At 40.0% G+C, this 27,371-nt stretch overlaps 2 protein-coding genes across 2 annotated transcripts; one reads left to right on the top strand and one right to left on the bottom strand.

Annotated features, from left to right (window-relative positions):
- Positions 1 to 324: 324 nt before the first annotated feature.
- LOC116679009 (uncharacterized) lies at positions 325 to 16,056 on the bottom strand (the record flags this gene model as incomplete). Its single annotated transcript, XM_032508756.1, has 10 exons — positions 15,968 to 16,056; positions 15,460 to 15,526; positions 14,686 to 15,086; positions 12,777 to 14,388; positions 12,402 to 12,665; positions 9,953 to 10,405; positions 8,435 to 8,848; positions 6,918 to 7,319; positions 5,542 to 5,970; positions 325 to 783 (listed from the first exon to the last, which is right to left on the bottom strand). Coding segments are annotated over exons 3-10 (4,388 nt in total), but the record flags the coding sequence as incomplete, so codon positions are not given.
- A 4,502-nt stretch (positions 16,057 to 20,558) lies between these two features.
- LOC116679010 (H(+)/Cl(-) exchange transporter 4-like) lies at positions 20,559 to 27,347 on the top strand (the record flags this gene model as incomplete). Its single annotated transcript, XM_032508757.1, has 8 exons — positions 20,559 to 20,774; positions 22,382 to 22,536; positions 24,122 to 24,240; positions 25,281 to 25,464; positions 25,928 to 26,050; positions 26,145 to 26,318; positions 26,951 to 27,031; positions 27,212 to 27,347. Coding segments are annotated over exons 1-8 (988 nt in total), but the record flags the coding sequence as incomplete, so codon positions are not given.
- Positions 27,348 to 27,371: the final 24 nt, after the last annotated feature.

Below are 27,371 nucleotides of genomic sequence, written 5' to 3'. Positions count from 1 at the left end.
TTTTTATGTTTTAATGGTTTCTGTTTAAGCTGCAGAGACATTAAAAAGCCAATAAACGTTTTATCTTATTATCATGACTTTGTTGTCTCAGAGCTACATTGTTATTATTAATATCATCTAATTATTCTCAAAAAGACAGAAGACTGATACCTAATAATTACTGAACTGAGATATTGAATTAATCCGTTTCTACATTATGTTCATTTGTAAATGGCTGTCAATTAACATTTAAAACCCAGGTTATTATTAAGATGGATTCATGACAAACCTCTTCTTCCAGAAGCAACATATTGTTATTAAATATACAGTATTTGTCTGACTTACCTGAGCTGTGAGATATTTGGCAAACACTGTAGGAAACTCCTCACTTCACTCTCTTCATCTGAGCAGCCTGTCAGCTCCACTGGTTTCTTCTCTGATTGGAGTTTCAGCACTTCCAGGAGGATGGAGCTCTTTCTCTCTGAGAGGTCTATGGTCCAGACTGCAGGAGCTGACTGGAAAACTGACTGTAATGATGGAAGGAGACTCAGACCTGATTCAGGATCATAGTTCTTCAGGTGGGAGTACAGATCCAGCAGGAAATCTCTCCGATATTCATTAATGTCGTCGTCTTCATCATCATCATCATCATAACCCCAGTGTTTAAAAGGGAATGTTTGATATGTGCACACTGATGATAACAGCTCCAGAGTCTTCTCTCCTGTCAGCTGTTCTCTCTCTGCTGCACGGAACAGATTCACAAAGATCCTGACTCCTTCAGATGGATCTGACCACCGAGGAACACTGAAATAATAAAAGGAAACATTTTGTGATGATTTGATCTCAGCTGCATAAATACAACAACACACTACTAATGGACTCCATCTTGAACATGTCTGTCCTGTATAAAATCTAATTAAACTTTAATCACATCTTCCATCAGAACAGAACATCATTTTAGGACTTTTACAAACTCACAACACAAACTCTGATCCTGAGGCTGAAATCTCTGCCGAGTTGTTTCCTCGTCATGTTTGCATACAAACATGACGTGCGGAGTTCCCCAAGGCTCTATTCTGGGGCCTCTTCTGTTTAACATCTACATGCTCCCACTAGCCCAGATTATGGAAAACAACAAAATAAGTTACCATAGTTATGCGGACGACACACAAATTTACATAACCTTATCGCCAGGGGACTATAGTCCAACACAAAAACTGACTAAGTGCATCAAACAAATTAACGGCTGGATGTGCCAGAACTTCCTGAAATTAAATGAAGGAAAAACTGAGGTGGTTGTTTTTGGAGCAAAAGAGGAACGATTAAAAGTCTGCACTCAGCTTCAAACAACAATGTTAAAAACAACAGACAAAGCCAGAAATCTTGGTGTAGTCATGGACTCAGACCTGAATTTTAACAGCCACATTAAGAAAATTACAAAGTCAGCCTACTATCACCTTAAGAATATATCAAGGGTTAAAGGACTTATGTGTCAACAGGATTTGGAAAAACTTGTCCATGCTTTCATCTTCAGTAGACTTGACTACTGTAACGGGGTCTTTACAGGTCTCCCTAAAAAATCAATCAGACAGCTGATCCAGAACGCTGCTGCTCGAGTTCTCACTAAGACCAAGAGACTGGATCACATCACTCCAGTCCTCACTAAGACCAAGAGACTGGATCACATCCCTCCAGTCCTCACTAAGACCAAGAGACTGGATCACATCACTCCAGTTCTGAAGTCTTTACACTGGCTTCCTGTGTCTCAAAGAATTGATTTCAAAGTACTTTTGCTAGTTTATAAATCACTTAACGGTTTAGGACCAAAATACATTTCTGATCTGCTACTACACTATGACCCCCCCAGACCTCTCAGGTCATCTGGGACCGGTCTACTTTCTGTCCCCAGAGTCAGAACTAAACAGGGTGAAGCAGCTTTCAGTTTCTATGCTCCTCATATCTGGAACAAACTCCCAGAAACCTGCAGATCTGCTGCTACTCTCAGTTCTTTAAATCAAGGCTGAAGACCTTCCTTTTTGATGCTGCCTTTCTTTAAATGACTGTTCATTTCTTAAAATTTCTTTTTCTGCACTGTAACTTTTATTCTTGTGTTTTATGTGTCTATTAATATTTTTTTTTTAAACAGTCTATTCATGTGTTTTACCCGTTTTTAATGCTTATGATTTTTAACTGTTTGTACTTGTGTTTTATCTGTTTAACTGATTTTGTGTAAAGCACTTTGAATCGCCCTGTTGCTGAAATGTGCTCTACAAATAAAGCTGCCTTGCCTTGTGGTTTTGTCCACTTTATGGAATTATACTTTTGGTTTGACTTTTAAATGTTAAATAAATAGATTCACATTATATAAATATACACAGTGGAACAACAACATCTAGACTCCATTTCATGTTCAATAGTTACAGAAAGTCCCATGATGCAATGCTTCTCTTTGCTCCTGAGAGGACAGCCGTGTAAATAACAGTTGTTCTTCACTACATCTGTCTCTGGTGACTCAAAATGATGATTCATAGATGTCTGAAATCTTAATGTGCTGCTCTCTGAACAGTTGGTACAACTTTCATCACCGTCAGTAAAGTTCACTCAGTCTTCAGATAAAAAGGAAGCTTATTTCATTATTTTAATTACTGTAAAACTTTTTTTAAAGAGAGATTATCTAGTTTAGCTGTACAAAAAATTGTTTTTATGTTTTAATGGTTTCTGTTTAAGCTGCAGAGACATTAAAAAGCCAATAAACGTTTTATCTTATTATCATGACTTTGTTGTCTCAGAGCTACATTGTTATTATTAATATCATCTAATTATTCTCAAAAAGACAGAAGACTGATACCTAATAATTACTGAACTGAGATATTGAATTAATCCGTTTCTACATTATGTTCATTTGTAAATGGCTGTCAATTAACATTTAAAACCCAGGTTATTATTAAGATGGATTCATGACAAACCTCTTCTTCCAGAAGCAACATATTATTATTAAATATACAGTATTGGTCTGACTTACCTGAGCTGTGAGATATAAGGCAGACACTGTAGGAAACTCCTCACTTCACTCTCTTCATCTGAGCAGCCTCTCAGCTCCACTGGTTTCTTCTCTGATTGGAGTTTCAGCACTTCCAGGAGGATGGAGCTCTTTCTCTCTGAGAGGTTTATGGTCCAGACTGCAGGAGCTGACTGGAAAACTGACCGTAATGATGGAAGGAGACTCAGACCTGATTCAGGATCATAGTCCTTCAGGTTGGAGCACAGATCCAGCAGAAAATCACTCCGATATTTATTAGAACCCCGGCCTTTTAAAGGGAATGTGTCATATTTGCACACTGATAACAGCTCCAGAGTCTTCTCTCCTGTCAGCTGTTCTCTCTCTGCTGCACAGAACAGATTCACAAAGAACCTGACTCCTTCAGATCGATCTGACCACCAAGGAACATAACTGAAATAAAAAAAGGAAACATTTTTGATTTGATCTCAGCTGCATAAATACAACAACACACTACTGATGGACTCCATCTTGAACATGTCTGTCCTGTATAAAATGATTAATCTAATTTAACTTTAACCCTCCTGTTGTCCTCGGGTCAAATTCAACCCATTCATAAAGTTTCTATATCAGATATTTGGGTTTCTTTCAACCAAATTACCCAAAATAGCGTGGATGGTTCCATAAAACGCTCTTCACAAGTGCAATTAAGGATCAAAAAAAGCATTTCCAAGCTGTGATACTCGCCAAAGGGGGGGGGGTTTACGAGGTATTATATCTGCAGGGTGCCCTAACTTTTGCAGACGCCATTTTTTTGTTTTCTGTTATTTTTAAAGTGTAAATAATGTAAATAAAATCTAACTTTTGTGACATATTATATGAATGTCTTATGTGTCAATTGATGCATTTTGGAGGTTTTTCCATCTTTTCGTGGCTTCTTTATGTTATGGTTTGGGGTTTTTGTTGGGGTTGTTTTTCCCTTCTAGCCTCCTTGTGTGTGTGTTCTTGGTCCTATCCCCGGTAAGCGTCTGTGTGTTTCACTTCCTGTTTTATTTTGAAGTCTGCTTCCTGTCTTATCTTGTCTTGTCTAGTCTGGCTTTACTTTGTTTGTCTGATTGTCTAGCCCCGCCCTAATGTGATTCACCTGACGTCTCACCTGTTCCCCATTACCTCATTACCTTTTGTATTTAACCCCAGTGTTTTCTTTGTCTCTTGTCAGATCATTCTTCTCCATCCGTCGGTTTGTACCTCGTCCTCCTGCATATACCTGTTCTCACGTCCTGTCTCCCGGTGAGTCTTCCCTGCCCTTTATCCTGCCTGTCTCCGCTCTTACTCCCCTGGCCCTTGCTATTCGTTGTTTTTGAATCTCTAGGATTTTTTGCCTTTTTTCCCCCGGGAGTCTGGACTGTTTGTTTCTCTGTGGCTTAACCTGTTTTTTTGCAAATAAAACCCTTGTGAACCTGCTCCTGCCTGCCTCCTCTCTGCGTTTGGGTCCTCACCGCACATCCCATAACACTTTATGCACATTAATACACATTTTTACCTGGAGGGCCCAAACTTTTGTGCCACATTGTAAATAAAGTTTATTAACCATAAATTCCAAAAATTAGTGTTTAACTAGTGTTAATACATTGGTTCTAATGGTGAATGGGGAAAAGTGCCAAAATCATTGCAAAAAGTATCAACAAATTAAAAACCGTGTCTAAAAAGTATTAATTTTGACCGTGGAGGACAACACAAGGGTTACACACATCTTCCATCAGAGCAGAACATCATTTTAGGACTTTTACTGACTCACAACACAAACACTGATCCTGAGGATGAAATCTCTGCTGATTTGTTTCCTCGTGGTTTTGTTCACTTTATGGAATTATACTTTGTGTTTGACTTTTAAATGTTAAATATATTCACATTATATAAATATACACAGTGGAACAACAACATCTAGACTCCATATCATGTACAATAGTTACAGAAAGTCCCATAATGCAATGCTTCTCTTTGCTCCTGAGAGGACAGCCGTGTAAATAACAGTTGTTCTTCACTACATCTGTCTCTGGTGACTCTAAATGATGATTCATAGATGTCTGAAATCTTAATGTGCTGCTCTCTGAACAGTTGGTACAACTTTCATCACCGTCAGTAAAGTTCACTCAGTCTTCAGATAAAAAGGAAGATAAATGTAGAATTTATTTACATTTTCTTTGATTGAAAGAGATGTTACTAATTTTATCTGTACAGAAATATTTAGTTTTTATGTTTCTATTCTATTTATTTTTAAGATGCTAAGATTTAAAAAAAAAAAAAACGGCATTAGCAGAACTTTATCTCAGAGCTACATTGTTATTATTAATATCATCTCATTATTCTCATAAAGACTGTAGACTGATACTAAATAATTACTGAACGGAGACATTGAATTCATCTGTTTCTACATTATGTTCATTTGTAAATGACCGTCAATTAACATTTAAAACCCAGGTTAATTAAGATGGATTTACGACAAACCTCTTCTTACAGAAGCAACATATTATTATTAAATATTCAGTATTTGTCTGACTTACCTGAGCTGTGAGATATAAGGCAGACACTGTAGGAAACTCCTCACTTCACTCTCTTCATCTGAGCAGCCTGTCAGCTCCACTGGTTTCTTCTCTGATTGGAGTTTCAGCACTTCCAGGAGGATGGAGCTCTTTCTCTCTGAGAGGTTTATGGTCCAGACTGCAGGAGCTGACTGGAAAACTGACTGTAATGATGGAAGGAGACTCAGACCTGATTCAGGATCATAGTCCTTCAGGTGGGAGTACAGATGCAGCAGGAAATCACTCCGATATTCATTACAACTCCGGTCTTTAAAAGGGAATGTTTCATATCTGCACACTGATGATAACAGCTCCAGAGTCTTCTCTCCTGTCAGCTGTTCTCTCTCTGCTGCACAGAACAGATTCACAAAGATCCTGACTCCTTCAGATCGATCTGACCACCGACGAACACTGAAATAATAAAAGGAAACATTTTGTGATGATTTGATCTCAGCTGCATAAATACAACAACACACTACTGATGGACTCCATCTTGAACATGTCTGTCCTGTATAAAATCTAATTAAACTTTAATCACATCTTAAATCAGAGCAGAACATCATTTTAGGACTTTTACTGACTCACAACACAAACACTGATCCTGAGGCTGAAATCTCTGCTGATTTGTTTCCTCGTGGTTTTGTTCACTTTATGGAATTATACTTTTGGTTTGACTTTTAAATGTTAAATAGATTCACATTATATAAATATACACAGTGGAACAACAACATCTAGACTCCATATCATGTACAATTGTTACATAAAGTCCCATGACGCAATGCTTCTCTTTGCTCCTGAGAGGACAGCCGTGTAAATAACAGCTGTTCTTCACTACATCTGTCTCTGGTGACTCTAAATGATGATTCATAGATGTCTGAAATCTTAATGTGCTGCTCTCTGAACAGTTGGTACAACTTTCATCACCGTCAGTAAAGTTCACTCAGTCTTCAGATAAAAAGGAAGCTTGTTTCATTATTTTAATTACTGTAAATCGTTTTTTAAAGAGAGATTATCTATTTTAGCTGTACAAAAAATTGTTTTAATGGTTTCTGTTTAAGCTGCAGAGACATTAAAAAGCCAATAAACGTTTTATCTTATTATCATGACTTTGTTGTCTCAGAGCTACATTGTTATTATTATTAATATCATCTCATTATTCTCAAAAAGACAGAAGACTGTGATACTGAATAATTACTGAACTGAGACATTGAATTCATCTGTTTCTACATTATGTTCATTTGTAAATGGCTGTCAATTAACATTTAAAACCCAGGTTATTATTAAGATGGATTCATGACAAACCTCTTCTTCCAGAGGCAACATATTATTATTAAATATACAGTATTTGTCTGACTTACCTGAGCTGTGAGATATAAGGCAGACACTGTAGGAAACTCCTCACTTCACTCTCTTCATCTGAGCAGCCTGTCAGCTCCACTGGTTTCTTCTCTGATTGGAGTTTCAGCACTTCCAGGAGGATGGAGCTCTTTCTCTCTGAGAGGTTTATGGTCCAGACTGCAGGAGCTGACTGGAAAACTGACTGTAATGATGGAAGGAGACTCAGACCTGATTTAGGATCATTTGAGTACAGGTCCAGCAGGAAATCCCACCATTTCTGTTTAAGAGGGAGTGTTTGATATCTGCACACTGATAACAGCTCCAGAATCTTCTCTTTTGGTTTCTGTTCTCTCTCTGCTGCACAGAACAGATTCACAAAGAACCGGATTTCTTCTGAAGATCTTGATAACTTGGGCACAAAACTGAAATCATGAAGATTATAAAATGTGATGCAGGTTTTTTATTAAATAAAAATAAAACTTTTCGCTGTAATTTATAGTATGAAATCTGTTCAAGTTGAAGCTGCATGCAGAAACACTCAAATTAGATGAGACAGCTTTGTGTGAAACCAGAAATAAAGAAAAAGATTTGTTGTCAACAGATACTGTATTTTCAGGGACGATATCGATACAGATTATTAATAATTAATTAAACAGATATTTATAACCAATATGCGTTTACACTAAAAATGAAAATATTTTAAGCTCAGTTCAGACCAAAGATTCGCGACGAGATGAGTTGAAACTTACAACTTCTTGCAACGAGCCGGTCTGCAGCGCTCTGAAAGCGGCCGGTTCACACCAATGAGACGAGACGGTGTATCATCTCCATAACAACGCCTCTTTTCCTTCCGATATAGCTTCCGACTTTTAGTTTCTCCGCTCTCTCTTTAGTCTCTCTCTAGCTCGCTCCACCGTATAACGTTACCGTGCTTTGGGCGGTCGTTGAGGCTCCATCTAAAACTCTGCCATTTCAACCAGCTGTTTGGAACATAGAAATGAAATGGATTATGAATCCTTTTATGTCGATATTTTGTAGCTGAATTGAGCAGCTGACGTCTCTATCGGCTGTTGGAACAGGAGACGTTTCTTACGTCCTAAAACCAGCCTCTGGAGACTTAGTTGCAGTGACACCATCAGCTGGTTTGAGTCGAGCTTAGACGGGCCGGTTCAGACCGCTGCATCTTTTCCCTGTGACGCTCTAAAACAGTTTCATCTCGTTGCGAATCTTTGAGCTGAACTAAACTAACACAAAAGTTAGTTTAAATGCTTTAGGAAATTCTTTAATAAAACTGAAACTTTAAACATAATACACAGTCAAAAAAAAAAAAAATCAGTTATAGCTTCCTGAAGTTTTAACAGTTTGTTTGCAAGTGTTACAGACTGCTTATAGAGCTGTAGAGGAGCCAAAGTAGCACAGCTTTTAATTAATAATTTATCGACAATCGGTAAAATCAAAACATGGATACATATAATGTGCAAATTGCCAAATATCGGCTGCAATAATGGGTCGATCCCTGAAAAAGATAACCATTTACCTGAGCTGTGAGATATAAGGCAGACACTGTAGGAAACTCCTCACTTCACTCTCTTCATCTGAGCAGCCTGTCAGCTCCACTGGTTTCTTCTCTGATTGGAGTTTCAGCACTTCCAGGAGGATGGAGCTCTTTCTCTCTGAGAGGTTTATGGTCCAGACTGCAGGAGCTGGCTGGAAAACTGACCGTAATGATGGAAGGAGACTCAGACCTGATTCAGTCTCGTAGTCCTTCAGGTGGGAGTACAGGTCCAGCAGGAAATCCCACCATTTCAGTTCAAGAGGGAGTGTTTGATATCTGCACACTGATAACAGCTCCAGAGTCTTCTCTTTTGATTTCTGTTCTCTCTCTGCTGCACAGAACAGATTCACAAAGAACCGGATTTCTTCTGAAGATCTTGATAACTTGGGCACAAAACTGAAATCATGAAGATTAAAAAATGTGATGCAAGATTTTTATCAAATAAAAATAAAACTTTTTGCTGTGATTTATAGTATGAAATCTGTTCAAGTTGAAGCTGCATGCAGAAACACTCAAATTAGATGAGACAGCTTTGTGTGAAACCAGAAATAATAAAAAAAGATTTGTCGTCAACAGATACTGTATTTTCAGGACGATATCTATACAGATTATTAATAATTAATTAAACAGATAACCAATATTTACAACCAATATGCGTTAAGACTAAAAAGAAAAATGTTTAAGCTCAGTTCAGACCACAGATTCGCAACGAGATGAGATGAAACTTACAACTTCTAGCAACGAGCCGGTCTGCAGCGCTCTGAAAGCTGCCGGTTCACACCAATGAGACAAGACGGTGTATCATCTCCATAACAACGCCTCTTTTACTTCTGTTATAGCTTCCGACTTTTAGTTTTTTTTGTAGCTGGACATATCATTTGTTTCGTCTAAATATGAATGTGTATAATGTTAGTGATAGTGAGAGGTTTGCTACAGCTGTCTTTCTAGTGATGAATCAGCAAAAACACGTTTTATTTCTCTGATTCACTGCTTGGTTCTAACGCCGCTGGATGCTCTTCAGTCTTTCTATCGGCTGTTGGAACAGGAGACGTCTCTTACGGTCTTAAACCAGCCTCTGGAGACTCAGTCACAGTGACACCATCAGCTGGTTTGAGTCGAGCTTAGACGGGCCGGTTCAGACCGCTGCATCTTTTCCCCGTGACGCTCTAAAACAGTTTCATCTCGTTGCAAATCTTTGGTCTGAACTAAACTAACACAAAAGTTAGTTTAAATGCTTTAGGAAATTCTTTAATAAAACTGAAACTTTAAATATAATACAAAGTAAAAAAAAAAAATCAGTAATAGCTTCCTGAAGTTTTAACAGTTTGTTTGCAAGTGTTACAGACTGCTTATAGAGCTGTAGAGGAGCCAAAGTAGCGCACCTTTCAATTGATAATTTATCGGCTATTGGTAGAATACAAACTTGGATACATATAATGTGCAAATTGCCAAATATCGGCCCCGATAATGGGTTGATCCCTGAAAAAGATAACCATTTACCTGAGCTGTGAGATATAAGGCAGACACTGTAGGAAACTCCTCACTTCACTCTCTTCATCTGAGCAGCCTGTCAGCTCCACTGGTTTCTTCTCTGATTGGAGTTTCAGCACTTCCAGGAGGATGGAGCTCTTTCTCTCTGAGAGGTTTATGGTCCAGACTGCAGGAGCTGACTGGAAAACTGACTGTAATGATGGAAGGAGACTCAGACCTGATTTAGTCTCGTAGTCCTTCAGGTGGGAGTACAGATCCAGCAGGAAATCTCTCCGATATTCATTAAGGGAGTCGTCTTCACCACCATCATAACCCCGGTCTTTTAAAGGGAATGTTTGATATGTGCACACTGATGATAACAGCTCCAGAGTCTTCTCTCCTGTCAGCTGTTCTCTCTCTGCTGCACAGAACAGATTCACAAAGATCCTGACTCCTTCAGATCGATCTGACCACCGAGGAACACTGAAATAATAAAAGGAAACATTTTGTGATGATTTGATCTCAGCTGCATAAATACAACAACACACTACTGATGGACTCCATCTTGAACATGTCTGTCCTGCATAAAATGATTCAAATTTGACCCATTCATAAAGTTTCTATATCAGATATTTGGGTTTCTTTCAACCACATTGTCCAAAATAACGTGGATGGTTCCATAAAACGCTCTTCACAAGTGAAACTAAGGATCAGATCTCTACTTTCATTGAATTTTGAATGTTTTATTATATTTTATAGCATTGTCCTGACTAAACGTTGACATGTCTATGATGATTATCCATTACCTTTGTTTCTCTGATCCTAACTGTCAGTCAAAATCATTCATAATTTCATTCATACTCTAAATGATGATTCATAGATGTCTGAAATCTTAATGTGCTGCTCTCTGAACAGTTGGTACAACTTTCATCACCGTCAGTAAAGTTCACTCAGTCTTCAGATAAAAAGGAAGATAAATGTAGAATTTATTTACATTTTCTTTGATTGAAAGAGATGTTACTAATTTTATCTGTACAAAAATATTCAGTTTTTATGTTTCTATTCTTTATTTTTAAGATGCTAAGATTTACAAAAAGCCAAATCAGTTTTAACTGCACGGTTTTATTTCTGTTTGTGTGATTTTATTTCCTGTGTAAGAAAGTATTAGCAGGACTTTGTTGTCATCTCAGAGCTACATTGTTGTTATTATTAATATCATCTCATTATTCTCACAAAGACAGAAGACTGTGATACTAAATAATTACTGAACTGAGACATTGAATTCATCTGTTTTTACATTATGTTCATTTGCAAATGGCCGTCAATTAACATTTAAAACCCAGGTTATTATTAAGATGGATTCATGACAAACCTCTTCTTACAGAAGCAACATATTATTAAATATACAGTATTATACAGTACTGACCACTGCAAAGCCATGTGATCTCTGCTAGCTCCCAACTTTATCTCCCTAAAACATACCTGATCTTCCCCAGAAGAAACACAATTTGGAGTTTGAGGGGGTTGCAATGAATTATGAATTATTAAGTTCACTTTCCTCTCCTTATTTCTGCTGTCTATTAAAGGAGGTTGTACCATGGTCTGGGTGAATACTCAATTCTGATTGGCTACGTTTACTAAATTATATTATAATATAATTAATGAATTATAACGCCCCAGCTACGAGAGAAGCCTTGCACATAATGTTACTGCTTCCCTTTATTGCTATAGAGATGTCAAGTCGAAGTCAGCAGTAGGCTATACAGTGGAGTGGCACATTAAGAGCTTTGGGGTCCTTCTGGAAGTTATTTTGGGGTACAATATGGTTTTGAAGAAATGAAGAAAGCAGCAATACCACAGGCCAAGCAATCGGCCAGTTCCAAACAGGCACATTTTTAACTGCACTGTACTAGTATCTTAAATGAGCAATTAGCTAAACTGCTCCAAAGACCTGCCCCCTGGGGTGGTATCCCCAGCGCCCCGAGGCTTCTCTCCTAGCTGGTATGCTAGAAAGGCCTGGATAGCTGGATGTGGTCATGCTAATTCATTATTTTTCTATAAATGTAACGGGGACTGATCCAGCATGGACCATTACCGGAGTGAGAGATATGAAGCACCTGTCTGAAGAAGTGAGGAAACATTAGAAAACCAGAGCACAGACCAGAACTGGAGAAGAACCTCAAGTCAGCCACTGTTGTTAAAGGTACTGTACGTCAAAAACCATACAAAACAAACTGTTAGACAGCGTGCTGTCGGTGCTGAGTGATTACATTCTGGAGAAAGTAACGAGCAGATTTTATCACCATTCAATCTGACAAGACAACAGCGTGTGGGTGCGTGATCTTATTTGTTAACCCTTACATATCCATCTTAATGCTGATTCAGCATCAAAAAAAGAAATATTTCAAAAATGTCAACATGGAAAGATAAAAAAAAGTATAAACATTTAAGGAATCAGCATTGCATACAAACCACATACCTGAGTGAGCTGATGTGAGGCAAAGCCTCAAAGAGAGTCTCACACAGACTCTGGCAGACAGGAGCTTCCTTATCCCAGTGGAGGCAGACATTAACCTTCGTAGTCATCTTCTGCACCACTTTTACTGCCCTTTCATACAGCTGTTTATTACCCCCAACTGGGAGGTGCAGCCGATTTCCATCAAGGCCAAGTAAGGCGATGGGGTCCATCTGTCCTTCACTGAGAAGAAAAATCCTCCAAAGATGCTGTGGCAGAGGGTCACACCTGTAATTTAAAGAATAATCACAAACCATATTCTCATTCTAGAAGAAACAGAGTAGAGAAACTGTACAGTTTCACATATTGTACTTATTACCTAAGCATGCTTAGTCATACCATTGGACATTTTCAAGGCATCCAAATAGTCGTGTCATTCCTTGTTCTGACACCGTGACGTCCTCAAGGTCCAGGGATATTTTTCTCTTTGACTGAGTGACCACATAGGCCACAGCGCAGCAAGGGTAAGGATCGAGAGTCTCTCCACTGAGATCAAGATGGCAGCCCAGTTTGTCCAGAAGGTGGACGCATGCTTCAGGACACTGGGACTCATACAAACACTGGCAGAAGAAGAGTATGTCCTCCTCAAGCTCACTGTTGAAAAACGCGGTCATCATTTCCTTGAAGAACCAGTTAGATGTATTCTTGAGCTCCTGAGCTGGAATCAGACAATTCATCAAACTGGGGCTCTTCTCATTTAACAATCCACACATGAAAGGGATCAGATGTTTCATGTGTTTCTTCTCCTCTGTGAGGCATTGCTGAAAAACGTCCTTGATTTTCTCTGGATTCTTTAAGAGCCACAGAGCTGCAAAAAACTCCTGCATTGTGTAATGGAGAAATGCATATGTGGCTTTTGTCTCAGTGTGGCCAACGTCAATAAAAAGTGCTTTCAGAAAGCAATGGACACAGCTGTCCTCACAGGGACGTTCTGTCAAGTTCACAGTTTTTCCTTCAGTTGCATGAAAAGCAGCCTCAGCCAAAGACAGTATTTCCTTACTCTTGTTGTTGATAAAAGGATTTAGATTTCTTTTTTTTATGTTGTGGTTGTTCATTTGAAGGCAAAAACGAACGATATTGATGTAGATTTCAGTAATGGTGCATGGCTGTGGAGAGTCTTCTGGTGTCTCAAATGAAAAGCAGACAGCCACCATCAGTGCATACATTGGGACATGGCACAGAGTTAACAACTCTACGTTGGTCACAACCTTCTGCTCTTTGCCGAGCATTGCAGATAAGTATGTTTTTATAGTCTGCTCACTAAAGCCTTTTACTTCCACTCTGAAAACGTCCTCAGAAGCGAACTCTTCCTCATCATCCTGTCTGCAAGTCACGATGACTTTAGCATCAGGTAGTAGGTCCTTCTCTACAAGTCTCTTCAGCACTGATGAAGACAGATCTGTGACTCCATCAAAGATGAGTGTAACGTTGTCAGAGTTCAGCTTAATGTCCTGTAAGACCTCTTCTTTGCCTTCATCTGGTTCACTGAACACACTGAAGAGAAGGTCCTCCAAGCTCGTGTCCGTCCTGATGTGGGATGTTTCTCTCATGTCAAAGTAAAACATGTAATCGAGCACCTCGTTGTCTCTTTGTGCCCAGAGTTTTAACATTTCATGAGCGAGTGCTGTCTTTCCAATTCCAGGTTTACCAACCAGGAGGATGTTTTGATGTTTTCTTGTTTTCAGCAGCTCACCGGGAGAAATGTCTGCTTTGACCTCAGGGATGTACGTCCGTAGCTTTTTCTTGCGACTCATCTTCATTTTCTTGTTCTTTGACTTCTTTATTTTAGATGGATAAATATTTCCCTGTGTTTCTAAAACAAGTGACATATACGACAAATCAGATTTGTTGTTTCCTTTAAACTGATTTTTGTTTGCCATCCAAAACTTATCTGATATTTTTTGTGCTTTTGACTTCAACTTTCCCTGATATCTGTGGCACGGCCTTGAGCCTAAAACAGAAACAACAAGATTAAGATTAATGTATCCTTTATGGGAAAAATACAATTTACACTCTGTTGTTATTACACACAGGTCTGAATTACACACCTACACATGCACTAAATGGAGAGATGTCAGAGTGGGGGGGCTGCAAAAAACTCTTGCATTGTGTAATGGAGAAATGCAAATGAAATAATTGCTGTGCCCTGACATTAATGACAAACACACAGACGCATTAAAGTGCATTATATAAGATCAGCACATCAAAGATAAATAATAAGGATCAATCTGATTCTGCTTTAAAATACCTTGTAGGTAGTTTGTATCCATTTGTGGGTCTTCCTTGAAAGGAAAGCAGCTGATCCAGTGGTGCAGGTCAGGATCTAATGTCCTCTTCCTCGTCATGTAAATAATCCTGAGGAACTCATAGCAGGCTGCTTCCCCCTTTTTTTTGACCGAGTCCAAAATTTTTCTGGTTTTATCGTAGTCGGTTTTCTCTGCTTGCTCTATTTCACAGACCTCCTCATCATTTAAAATTATTTTCTTATCCGAGTTCTCCTGGTTCAAGTTCTCCAGAATCACTGAAAGATTCTTTAATTTTCCCACAAGGCAACATCTTTGATTCTCAACGTATTCTAAGGCAGACTGTGTTGTAGATGCCATGTGTTCTTACTTCCGTATATTCTGCACACAGACCCGCTTCAATGACCTGGAGAACAAAATACAAGGAAAAAAACAATTAAGCTTGGGATGTATTAGTTATTATATAAAACTATATTTATATTGACTGCAGAACCAGATAAAAAGCCTGTCTGTCCCCCAACATGCACTCTGTCAGTGGGTGACTACTGTATTCAATATAACATCTTAAATAAAGACACAGGTTACTTTAGTGAGGCACATAATATTGCATAATTTTACGTACAAATGACACTATAACAGACAATAAAACCAACTCAAAAGTATCCAAAAAACTATGCTTAAACTGCATTAACAAAGAAGAGAGACAGAAAAAGCAGTAATTATTCACTCCATCGTACACAGACAGGTGCAGACTGGATATCAGAGACAGAGACACTTACACAGAGGCCTCACAGTCTCTGATGATGGACTCCATCAGCTGTTCAGCACCTTCGGTAACGCACCGTCCTGGTGAAAAGAAAAATATATATTTATATCAAGTAATCAAATAAGTTAAAGGCAAGAAGTCATTGCAGCCTTAAAATGAGACCTACGGGCAATAATCAAGGCCGAAAAGTAACTTCACTTCATAAATGTGTCATTCAAAGTTAATATTCTCTAAAAAAACAACACTATGATTTAACATCAACCAAACATAAGACCGTACATACCAATGTTCTTTTTAAGTATAAAATAAAAATTCACAACATTGGGTGCCCGGGTAGCTCAGTTGGTAGAGTGGGCGCCCATAGAGCTCCCTTTTGCTGCATGTCATTCCCCCCCCTTTAATTTCTTCAGCTGTCTTGTCAATAAAGGCCTAAAAATGCCCCAAAAAGTAATCTTAAAAAATAAATAGTAATAATAATAATAATGAAATATACACAAGGCAAAGCTCTCAATCTACCTCACCTATGGTCCTGAAGGCTGGGTCAGGACCCAAAGACCAAGATCCAGGGTACAAGCAGCTGAAATGGGTTTCCTCAGGAAGGGGGTGGGGGGGGCTGGCGTCTCCCTTAGAGATAGGGTGAGAAGCTCAGTCCTGCAAGAGGAGCATCGGAGTAGAGCCGCTGCTCCTTCGCTTCGAAAGGACCCAGTTGAGGTGGTTCGGGCATCTGGTAAGGATGCCTCCTGGGGGGGTCCCTAGGGAGGTGGTCCAGGCACGTCCAGCTGGGAGGAGATCTCGGGGAAGACCCAGGACTAGGTGCAGGGACGTCCAGCTGGGAGCAGGCCTCGGGGAAGACCCAGGACTAGGTGGAGGGACGTCCAGCTGGGAGCAGGCCTCGGGGAAGACCCAGGACTAGGTGGAGGGACGTCCAGCTGGGAGGAGGCCTCGGGGAAGACCCAAGACTAGGTGGAGGGACGTCCAGCTGGGAGGAGGCCTCGGGGAAGACCCAAGACTAGGTGGAGGGACGTCCAGCTGGAAGGAGGCCTCGGGGAAGACCCAGGACTAGGTGGAGGGACGTCCAGCTGGTAGCAGGCCTCGGGGAAGACCCAGGACTAGGTGGAGGGATTATATCTCCAACCTGGCCTAGGTACGCCTCTGGATCCCCCAGTAGGAGCTGGTTGATGTGGCTCGGGAAGTTTGGGGTCCCCTGCTGGAGCTGCTACCCCCGCAACCCGTTTTAAGAAAAACTTGTTTTTAATTTGCGACGTCATGGACAAGTACTACACTACCTACAATCCTAAACGTAACAGCGACGTCTCTGCTTGACTGAGCTCACTGTTACCATGGAGATATTTACCAAAACCGCGAACCCGTGAATTTACCCTAGCTAGCGGAACTAGCTACTTAACCCCAAAACATGTCCACAATACAATATTAGGCTATATAAGTTGTAAAAAGATGTGAGAAAACTAAACTTACTTTGTTTTCTCTCAACGGAAGAAAACGATCCATTCATCTCTCATACCGTACTTATTTTACTTAAAAACCGTGAGCTCCGTCCGTTAGTTTCAAACTTTCTCCCGTTACAGAAACTAGAAGCACTTTTCCGTTGATGGCTAGGCGTTACTGCGCAGCCGCCAACTGAGCTTGACGACATAGTAGTGACTTAAAACCTTCGTTTTAAGAAAAACATGTTTTTTATTTGCGATGTCATGGACAAGTACTACACTACCCACAATCCTAAACGTAACAGCGACGTCTCTGCTTGACGGAGCTCACTGTTACCATGGAGATATTTACCAAAACCGCGAACCCGTGAATTTACCCTAGCTAGCGAACTAGCTAACTTAACCCCAATACATGTACACAATAAAAATATTAGCTAGGCTATAAAGTTATAAAAAAAGTGAGACCTTCTCATGTGAGAAAACAAACTTACTTTTTTTTCTCAACGGAAGAAGAAACGATCCCATTCATCTCTCATACCGTACTTATTTTACTTAAAAACCGTAAGCTCCGTCCGTTAGTTTCAAACTTTCTCCAGTTACAGAAACTAGAAGCACTTTTCCGTTGATGGCTAGGCGTTACTGCGCAGCCGCCAACTGAGCTTGACGACGTAAAAGTGACGTGTGCAACGTGCCTGAAAGTCGTAAGTCTTGTGGTAGCTGTGCAAGAGAAATCTCAATCTTAACGTTGTAATTAAACCTAAACAGCTAACGTAAATCCAAACTGTCTGCGAGCTTCTCCTGACAGTACGGTGATTTGTCTTGGTCATGATACAATCGTTAGCCTATTTTTATAAAAGCGTCTGGTACGGAGCCATCACGTGTGCTACAAGCTAACGGAGCCTTTTATACATTATCGTGTCTCTTTAGAAATAAACAACGGACCAATAGAGTCTTTAAACGCTGCAGATGTAAAGCTATTCCCTGTCAAAGTGGCGCCAAAATGAATGGCAGTCAATGGGATGCTAACTGCAGGTGATGGCTTCGTAGCATTAAAATGGCGCCCTCCTCCCCTTTCTTATTTCATATAGGATGGGACCTGTGGGACGGAATGTTACTCAAAAAGTCCTAAATAATGAATCTAGTCAGATACTAAAGTTATGCAGCAACACTGGAGGCAATGACACAATCATCCATAGGTATTTTAATAAAATGAGTCTTTGTAAAGTGAAAGTGAAAGTAAACGGGCTGGCCTGTAGCCTACAGAGTCTTGTTCTCAATCTACCTTTTAAAACACTTACCTGTATGGCACGGTGACAGCTTGTTATCCCTCAGGGAGGTTTAAGGGACTCTCTCTGTGTTAGGAAGTCGAAAAAATATAACCTCACAGCCTCGCGCACAATGTCTTAAAAGTTTCTGGTCTGACTTCCTCGTTAGACTGGTACTGGTAGGCGACATGTGTAATTGCGCCCTCTGGTGGTGATCAACAGGAACTACAAGCAGAACTGCAGACACGTTTTCTGTAGTTCCCGTTGATGACCACCAGATGGCGCAATTACACCATTTACACCAGGGGTCTTCAACGTTTTCCAGGCCAAGGACCCCCAAACTGATGGCGAGATGGAGCGGGGACCCCCTAATTATATATATTGTATAAAATGGTGTTATATCAAACTGGTCCTATAGTGCCATGTGTAAATGTACCTTGCTATTGTGCATTCAATACTAAGATACTCAAATAATACACAGGTTCATATATTCATGTTTTTATTTTAAACATGTGCGAGGCCCAGTGAGTAGGGCGGCCATGCCACTGCCATTTATAAACATAACATAACACAATAAACTGATACCTGCCAAGATCAACAGTGTCTGTCAATTGCATGTAATCATGCATAAAAGCTATTCAAATGGACATTTTTAAAACATAAATGTGAAAAGGAAAATAAGTGATGCTTGTTAGTGCCACTGGCATGCATAAACATACCTGTTATATTGCATACAATACTGAACTATTAACATAACTGACAGATTCATGTTTTAATTTTAAACATACATGTAGTGGGACAGGTGTTGTGAATGAAACGGTGCCCAGCTTGAAAGAGCTCCTGTGTGTCGCTGAATGTGAGCATTGATGACTGAAAGACATCTTCTGCCTCCATTTATCTGTTTACTACAGTGTGTTGAATTCATGTTAATGTGGATTTAAAGACTTTTCAATTAGTGGAAAAAATTGCAGGGGGGGGGGGGAATATAAAAAAAAGTCTAATCAACCAAAACTTTCGCGACCCCCATGAGGTACCTCCGCGGACCCCCTAGGGGTCGCGGACCCCCTGTTGAAGACCCCTGATTTACACCATTTACACCATTTACACCATTTACACCCAAGAGTATATGGCTGCAGCCTGGAGCGTCCCATGTCATCCGTCCCGTTTCATGCGGTCTCGTCTCACCCGATTTATATCGCCTAAAAAATCAACCAATTAAAATACATTGAATCTAATATAGTAGTAAACGTTTAGTGTTGTCCCTTTTGATATGTTGCTAGTGGAAAAATAATTAAATAATTCATAAAATAAAACCTTTAAGGTTCAGTGACTGACTTCCACCTGTCATCTGTTTCTGGTGTAAATGCGCTCTCTGGTGGTGAAAAACAGGAACTACAAGCAGAGCTGCAGACACGTTTTTCCTGGTTTTTCCTCTAATTTATATTATTTAAATAGCCTAAAATCAATCAATTAAAATACATTGAATCTAATAAAGTAGTAAACGTTTAACATTCCCATTTTAAGATGTGTCTAATGGCAAAATCGTTAAATAATTCACAAAATAAAACCTTGAAGGTTCAGTGACTGCTGGTTTCTGGTGTAAATGCGCCCTCTGGTGGTGAAAAACAGGAACTACAAGCAGAACTGCAGACACGTTTTCCGTGTTTTCCTTAATATTTATTATTTATATAGCCTAAAATCAATCAATTAAATACGTTGAATCTAATATAGTAGTAAACGTTTAATTTTCCCATTTTAAGATTTGTCTAATGGCAAATCGTTAAATAATTCATAAATAAAACCTTTGAACGGTGACTGCTGTCAGCTGCTGGTTTCTGGTGTAATGGCGCCCTCTGGTGGTGATCAACAGAACTACAAGCAGAACCCAAGATGCGTTCAGGGACCCCTCCCTGACTGCAGACCCGCAAATTTCCCCTTTCACTTTATCCTGGATTCTTGTCAGCAGCCCGAAAATAAAATATACATCTAGTTATTTAATACAAAATATCTTATTTTACCGACTGTATGCAAATAAATAAAATAAAGAGAGTAGGTATTTAAAATAAAATTATTTAAATAGAGGGATATAGAATTACAAAATGATTACAACATATTAAATTAAAGTTAAACTTCAAGAGCAAGTTAGTGTGTAAAATACATGAAGTCAAATAAAGAAATTGGAGGAACAATCTGTAAAGATATTTTGTGCATTTAAAAATGTGTTTTGACATATTTACACGTTTAAAAGATTAAATCATATGTATTTTTCACACGTTATACAGTTAAGATGTCTTTACATCTCTCCTTAACATTTAAAAAGATTTCTTTACGTATTTTTCATACTTTTTGTAGCTTTAAGATTCGTCATTTGTCTTTTTTTCCCCGTTCATCTTCCCAATAGACGATCTTTGTGTGTGAGTGAGCCTGACGCGGTGCATTGTGGGAGGCAGTCTCTCTGACGCCGTCCTGTTTATTTCTTTGCATCCAAACGCCACTTTTCCTCTCTAAAACGAAGCTAAAATGCAGAGCAAAGTCGACATTATCTAAAGTATTAAATTAAAAGAAACATTTAACAGCCGCAGTCGCGAGGACGGACTGTAACATGGAGCCCGGGGAAGGTAAAAGACGACTTTATAGGAGCTAGCTAGCTAGCTAGCTAACGTTAGCGAGGATGCTAGTGATTAGCTTCAAATGCTAACTCATTTAGCAAAAACCCTTATGTTGATTTCAGGAAACTTTTAATAACAAACAAATATTCTTGATGCACGTAATCAACTGGTAATGTTTCAAAATGTCCCAATCAGCCCTTAATGTAACCTACAGCCTTCTGTATGTTTATTACTACATTGTTAATTAAATAATAAAGAAATTAGGGATTTAGCTAATTAAAGACTGATGTGTTTTGTAGCTAAAGCTGTTGGAAGTAGCAGAATATTTATCATCTTCTGTATATAGGTATGTCTAATATAGGTATTTATCTCTCTAATATCTTATAGACCCATTAAGATAAGATAGGTATTTATCTCTCTAATATCTTATAGACCTATTAAGATAATATTTATCTCTCTAATATCTTATAGACTATTAAGATAATATTTATCTCTCTAATATCTTAAGACCCATTAAGATAATATTTATCTCTCTAATATCTTATAGACCCATTAAGATAATATAGTTATTTATCTCTCTAATATCTTATAGACCGATAAAGATAATATAGGTATTTATCTCTCTAATATCTTAAGACCTATTAAGATAATATTTATCTCTCTAATATCTTATAGACCCATTAAGATAATTAGGTATTTATCTCTCTAATATCTTATAGACCTATTAAGATAATATAGGTATTTATCTCTCTAATATCTTAAAGACCTATTAAGATAATATAGGTATTTATCTCTCTAATATCTTATAGACCTATTAAGATAATATTTATCTCTCTAATATCTTATAGACCCATTAAGATAATATAGGTATTTATCTCTCTAATATCTTATAGACCGATTAAGATAATATAGGTATTTATCTCTCTAATATCTTAAAGACCTATTAAGATAATATAGGTATTTATCTTGAGGGAAATTGCTGTGCAGCAGCAGTTGTGCAATAGAAAGTGGGTAGAGTGCAAATCCAAAACGTGTATAATGCCAAAATGAGCTTTATGGACAAGGTTACGGAGTGGATAAAGAAAATATTCAAGATTCAAGAACTTTATTTGCGTTTTCACACATAGGAACTCTTGTGCGGTTATTACTCAGAGTGTCAAGTCAAGTTTAAAAATATTCACAAAGCATTTACATTATAAATAAATAGAAATTGCACAAAACCATTAAAAAGTAAAAATAAAAATAAATAAATTTGCATTCCTAAATTGCAAAAAGTATAATTGCATATTGCCCTTGGCCCCTAAAGACAGCCCCTTATAAGGTGAAACATGAACATAGACTAGGGAGGGTAGATTATATGTCAGAATTATTAATAAAGACAGTCATTTAGCTGCAGTCCTTGTTTATTCTTCATTTTTCCTGAAATTATCAGAACTATCTGAACATTTTTTTCTACAATCATGCACTGATTCATGTGCATCAAACCAAGGCTGCTGGGAAACGCAGTTTCCATGTGGAGAATCCAACATTAAGACTACTTGTTAATGTGAGATAGAGGCTGACCGTGGTGGCCTCTGCTGGTGTCGAATAGCTGACGATCTTTCCCTCTGTGCCAGGTGTCGGCAGTGCCACGCCCACGGAGGAGATGAACGGAGCCGGGAACCTGATGGACTTCCTGGACGAGCCTTTTCCTGACGTGGGCACGTACGAAGACTTCCACACCATCGATTGGCTGAGGGAGAAATCCAGAGACACGGACCGCCACCGCAAGGTAATATCGGATATGGCGTGCGTGCGCCTGGTTTTCTATTGACACACATGCATATGTACGTGTGTATACTGTTTGTATGTATAGTAATGTGTGTATACACACGGAGAAACACAAGGTTTAAAGGCACGAGGAGCATAGTCTGGTATGTCAGATGTTCAGAGTCTGGTATGTCCGATGTTCAGAGTCTGGTATGTCAGATGTTCAGAGTCTGGTATGTCAGATGTTCAGAGTCTGGTATGTCAGATGTTCAGAGTGTGGTATGTCAGATGTTCAGAGTCTGGTATGTCAGATGTTCAGAGTCTGGTATGTCAGATGTTCAGAGTCTGGTATGTCCGATGTTCAGAGTCTGGTATGTCCGATGTTCAGAGTCTGGTATGTCAGATGTTCAGAGTCTGGTATGTCAGATGTTCAGAGTCTGGTATGTCAGATGTTCAGAGTCTGGTATGTCCGATGTTCAGAGTCTGGTATGTCCGATGTTCAGAGTCTGGTATGTCGATGTTCAGAGTCTGGTATGTCCGATGTTCAGAGTCTGGTATGTCAGATGTTCAGAGTCTGGTATGTCCGATGTTCAGAGTCTGGTATGTCAGATGTTCAGAGTCTGGTATGTCCGATGTTCAGAGTCTGGTATGTCAGATGTTCAGAGTCTGGTATGTCCGATTTAGAGTCTGGTATGTCCGATGTTCAGAGTCTGGTATGTCAGATGTTCAGAGTCTGGTATGTCAGATGTTCAGAGTCTGGTATGTCAGATGTTCAGAGTCTGGTATGCGTGTTTCAGAGTCTGGTATGTCAGATGTTCAGAGTCTGGTATGTCCGATGTTCAGAGTCTGGTATGTCCGATGTTCAGAGTCTGGTATGTCAGATGTTCAGAGTCTGGTATGTCAGATGTTCAAGGTGCTGGGACGTCAGGACGTCTCCTTCCTCTGAAGAACATCGTTGCTGTGTCCGGAGCTCGGCGCCGCTCAAGATGGTTGTGATTGGTTGAAAGAAATACAAACAAGACAGATAGAAAGCCTTTATTGTCATTATACACAAGTACACAGTACCTGTGCAATGGGATTGAAGCAACACCTTTACAGTGTTGACACAACATACAGGATAAGAATATAAAATATCTAAAATATCAAAAATGTTAAATGTAGGTAGTGCAGAGAGCAACTGTATGCATATATAAAATGGCTTGTATACACACTGTGTGAAAGGAGATAAGTATAAAAAAAATAATATCTAATAAAATCTAAGCAGGAGCTTTTATCCCGTAGGTGCTTTAGTGAGACTACTAGGAGAATTACAAAAGGGGGACAGGGGTGAAGAGATGAGTTCTTATCACAAGATAAAACATGCAGAAACACTGATGGATTCATAGGTTTCTAGTGCTAATCATCCCAGTCCGATTTATTCACTCCTGCCTTTTGAAGTGGGAAGATCTGAGTGGAACGTGCTCGCTGTTGCTGAACAAACCATCTCACGGTCATCCAGCGGAGCTGCTGTCGCTGAAGAGTAGAAACCGAATTAAACGTCTGCTTCGGTATGTTTGAAGAGCCTCTCTGTTGCCGTGACGTGCATTTCCCTGGTTGTGTGTCCCCAGATCACCAGTAAGAGCAAGGAGTCCTTCTGGGAGCTGATCAAGAGCCTGCTGGACGCCTGGTCCGGGTGGGTGGTGATGCCTGCTCATCGGGCTCCTCTAGGTCAGTGGGAAGGGAAGCGGTGGAAACTAGTGATTTTGACGAATGTTTAGCTGTTTAGTTATTAGGAAAGCATCTAACGATCATTTAGTATTGTCCATAAATGGATTATTGTCTGAATGGATTAGTTGTTCTGTCCCTAAAATGTCGGAAAATGTGGATCAGTGTTTCTTAAAAAGCCCAAGATGACGTCCTCATATGTCTTGTTTTGTCCAGAACTTCTGTCACAGAGGAGAGAAGAAACTAGAAGATATTCACATTTAACAAGATGACATCAGACGTCCTTTTTAGGAGCTGGAATGAGATTTGGGGGGGTGGTACAAGAGAATAATATGATTAGATTAGATTATACTTTATTCAGCCCACAACGGGGAAATTACGTTATTACAGCAGCAGCATTTTCTTCTTAAATAACAGCAAAAAAACAACAAAAACACACAAACAAGTAAACACACAAGAAATCCAGGCAAACAACAGACTATATGATTATATGGTAGACTGTAGGGAAGCAAAATGGCGTCAAATACAAGGTGTTTTAAAGTGCGGTTGCCATGATAGGAGTAACAATATTACGGTGTAAGTGACGTTAAAATTAAATTGAATGTGTAATTTAGAGAAATGAAGCAAGAGTCGGTAGCATAATATAAATTATATTAACCCGTGACCATAAATATTGAAAAGTAAGTTCTTTATATATCCGATATTAAAGATAAACAGAAAGTGTGTGGTGAAGATGGGAGAGAAACAGGATCTCCAACATTATCAGGTGGTGCAGGTGTTGTAGAGTCTGACAGAGACCTGCGGTACCCCTCCTTCTCACCCCGGGGGGGGTTATCAGTCTGCTGCTGAAGGAGCTGCTCAGGGACCCCCCAGTCTCGTGTAGGGGGGGAGAGGTGTTGTCCATGATGGTTGTCAGCTTAGCTAACATCCTCCTCTCTCCTACTTCCTCTACGGGGTCCAGAGGACAGACCAGGACCGAGCTCGCTCTCCTGATCAGTCTATTGAGTCTGCTCCTCGTCATCATCTCAGTATAAGACTCGAGACGTGTCCTGTGTCCTGCAGGGACGCTGGCCGGGGTCATAGACCTGGCGGTGGACTGGAGACGGATCTGAAGGAGGGCGTGTGTCTGTCGGCCTTCTGGTACAGCCACGAGCAGTGCTGCTGGACGTCCAACGAGACCACTTCGACGACCGGACAAGTGTCCCCAGTGGCAGAAGTGGGCGAGCTGATGACGGGCCACGCCGAGGTGAGACCCGAGCCCCGCCAAAATAAAGCTCATCGTAAAAGTTACTGAGCACGAGGAGGAGTTTAACCCACAAAGCTGCACCATTATGCATCGTTGATAATCATTTGGTTTGTCTCATCAGACTACATGGCTTTCATGTAGTCTGGGAAATAATGGGTGAGCTCGAAAGTAGTTTTAAAAACATCTCAAGCTGAGTCTCAAGCCGAGAGTATAAGTGTGAAAGATGGGGACAACCTGACAAGGTGTCATTTATTGTGAATTATCGTTTTAAAATACACAAAATATCTGCTACATATGATAAAGCAGTTCATTGAGGAATCATGTAGTTAATGAGGAAATAATAAGAAAACGGTGTTCTATGTACAATTTGGGCCTAATCATGTGTCCAGGAGTTGTTCTGTACAGCATACGTTCCCAGTTATAATATAAATATTATCTAATATAACGCGTGTTTGTCTCTCAGGGAGCGGGAGCGTACGTGTTGAACTACTTCCTGTACGTGCTGTGGGCTCTGCTGTTTTCCTTCCTGGCGGTGTCCCTGGTCCGAGTCTTCGCTCCCTACGCCTGCGGGTCGGGAATCCCAGAGGTGAGACCCAGGTTTCCGTCTGGACCACGGCAACACGGATTTAAACATCAACATCCCTATTCACAGACACGGATATTTTGTGTTTTTTGTGCAGATCAAGACGATCCTGAGCGGCTTCATCATCCGGGGCTACCTGGGAGAAGGGACCCTGCTGATCAAGACGGTCACCCTGGTCCTGGCGGTGTCGTCGGGTCTCAGTCTGGGGAGGAGGGCCTCTGGTCCACGTGGCCTGCTGCTGCGGGAACCTCTTCTGCAGTCTCTTCTCCAAGTACAGCAAGAACGAGGGCAAGCGCCGAGAGGTACGCCGCCGGGTAAAGCACCTGAACGCCACGCTGAACTTTGAGCTCATCAGATTTCTGAAATAACACACGTCAGAGGTTATTTGTCAGCACGTAATCAAGTGTTTCATGCTCACATTTAGCAGAACAATACGCTTCAATGGACACTTAATAATGCCTTTTGATTGAGTTTCTTTTTAAAAACAACTGTATTAACAAATGAACTCACATAAATCAAACATCACGGCTCAAACAAGACGTAGAAAAATAAGGACGTTTTACAGAGACTTTATGTTGCGTTCAAATATCCAGTTTCCATCTTTTTCAGACATTTTGACCCGATTTGGGTTAAGGATTCCTTTCAATGGATAATGTAGATTTAAACCTGGAAATATAATCACATGGTTATGTTTTAAATGTTTTAGGAGGCATCATTCCAAAGATAACAAACACATGGTATTACAGGCTGCTTCTCCACATAAACAACATAATGTCAAATATAAGAAAGGTCTTATATTTAGATTTGAAATGACCGAGATAGATAGATAGATAGATAGATAGATAGATAGATAGATAGATATGTTCTGACTGTGTATCTGACCTCTGACCTCTGACCTCTCAGGTGTTATCGGCTGCAGCAGCAGCGGGGGTGTCGGTGGCGTTCGGTGCCCCGATCGGAGGAGTTCTGTTCAGCCTGGAAGAGGTTTGTTAAAAACCACCCGTTCTCCCGCTGCATTAGTTAGCAAAAAAAAAAATGCAGATAGCCCTATATCTGGAAATGCCTAATATCGGCCGATAATATCAAACCGCCGATATACCACACCTCCGTCTTTTGTCCCTACGAGGTATTCTGTCTCTAAAACCAGTCCCCCGTGTCCTGCAGGTCAGTTACTACTTCCCTCTGAAGACTCTGTGGCGGTCCTTCTTCGCCCGCCCTGGTCGCCGCCTTCACGCTGCGCTCCATCAACCGTTCGGCAACAGCCGCTGGTGCTCTTCTACGTGGAGTACCACACGCCGTGGTACATGGCCGAGCTGGTGCCCTT

The sequence above is a fragment of the Etheostoma spectabile genome, unplaced genomic scaffold (genome assembly GCF_008692095.1).
Source record: "Etheostoma spectabile isolate EspeVRDwgs_2016 unplaced genomic scaffold, UIUC_Espe_1.0 scaffold00009145, whole genome shotgun sequence".
NCBI classification, from domain to species: domain Eukaryota; kingdom Metazoa; phylum Chordata; class Actinopteri; order Perciformes; family Percidae; genus Etheostoma; species Etheostoma spectabile.
This window is presented reverse-complemented; position numbering and strand designations above follow the sequence as displayed.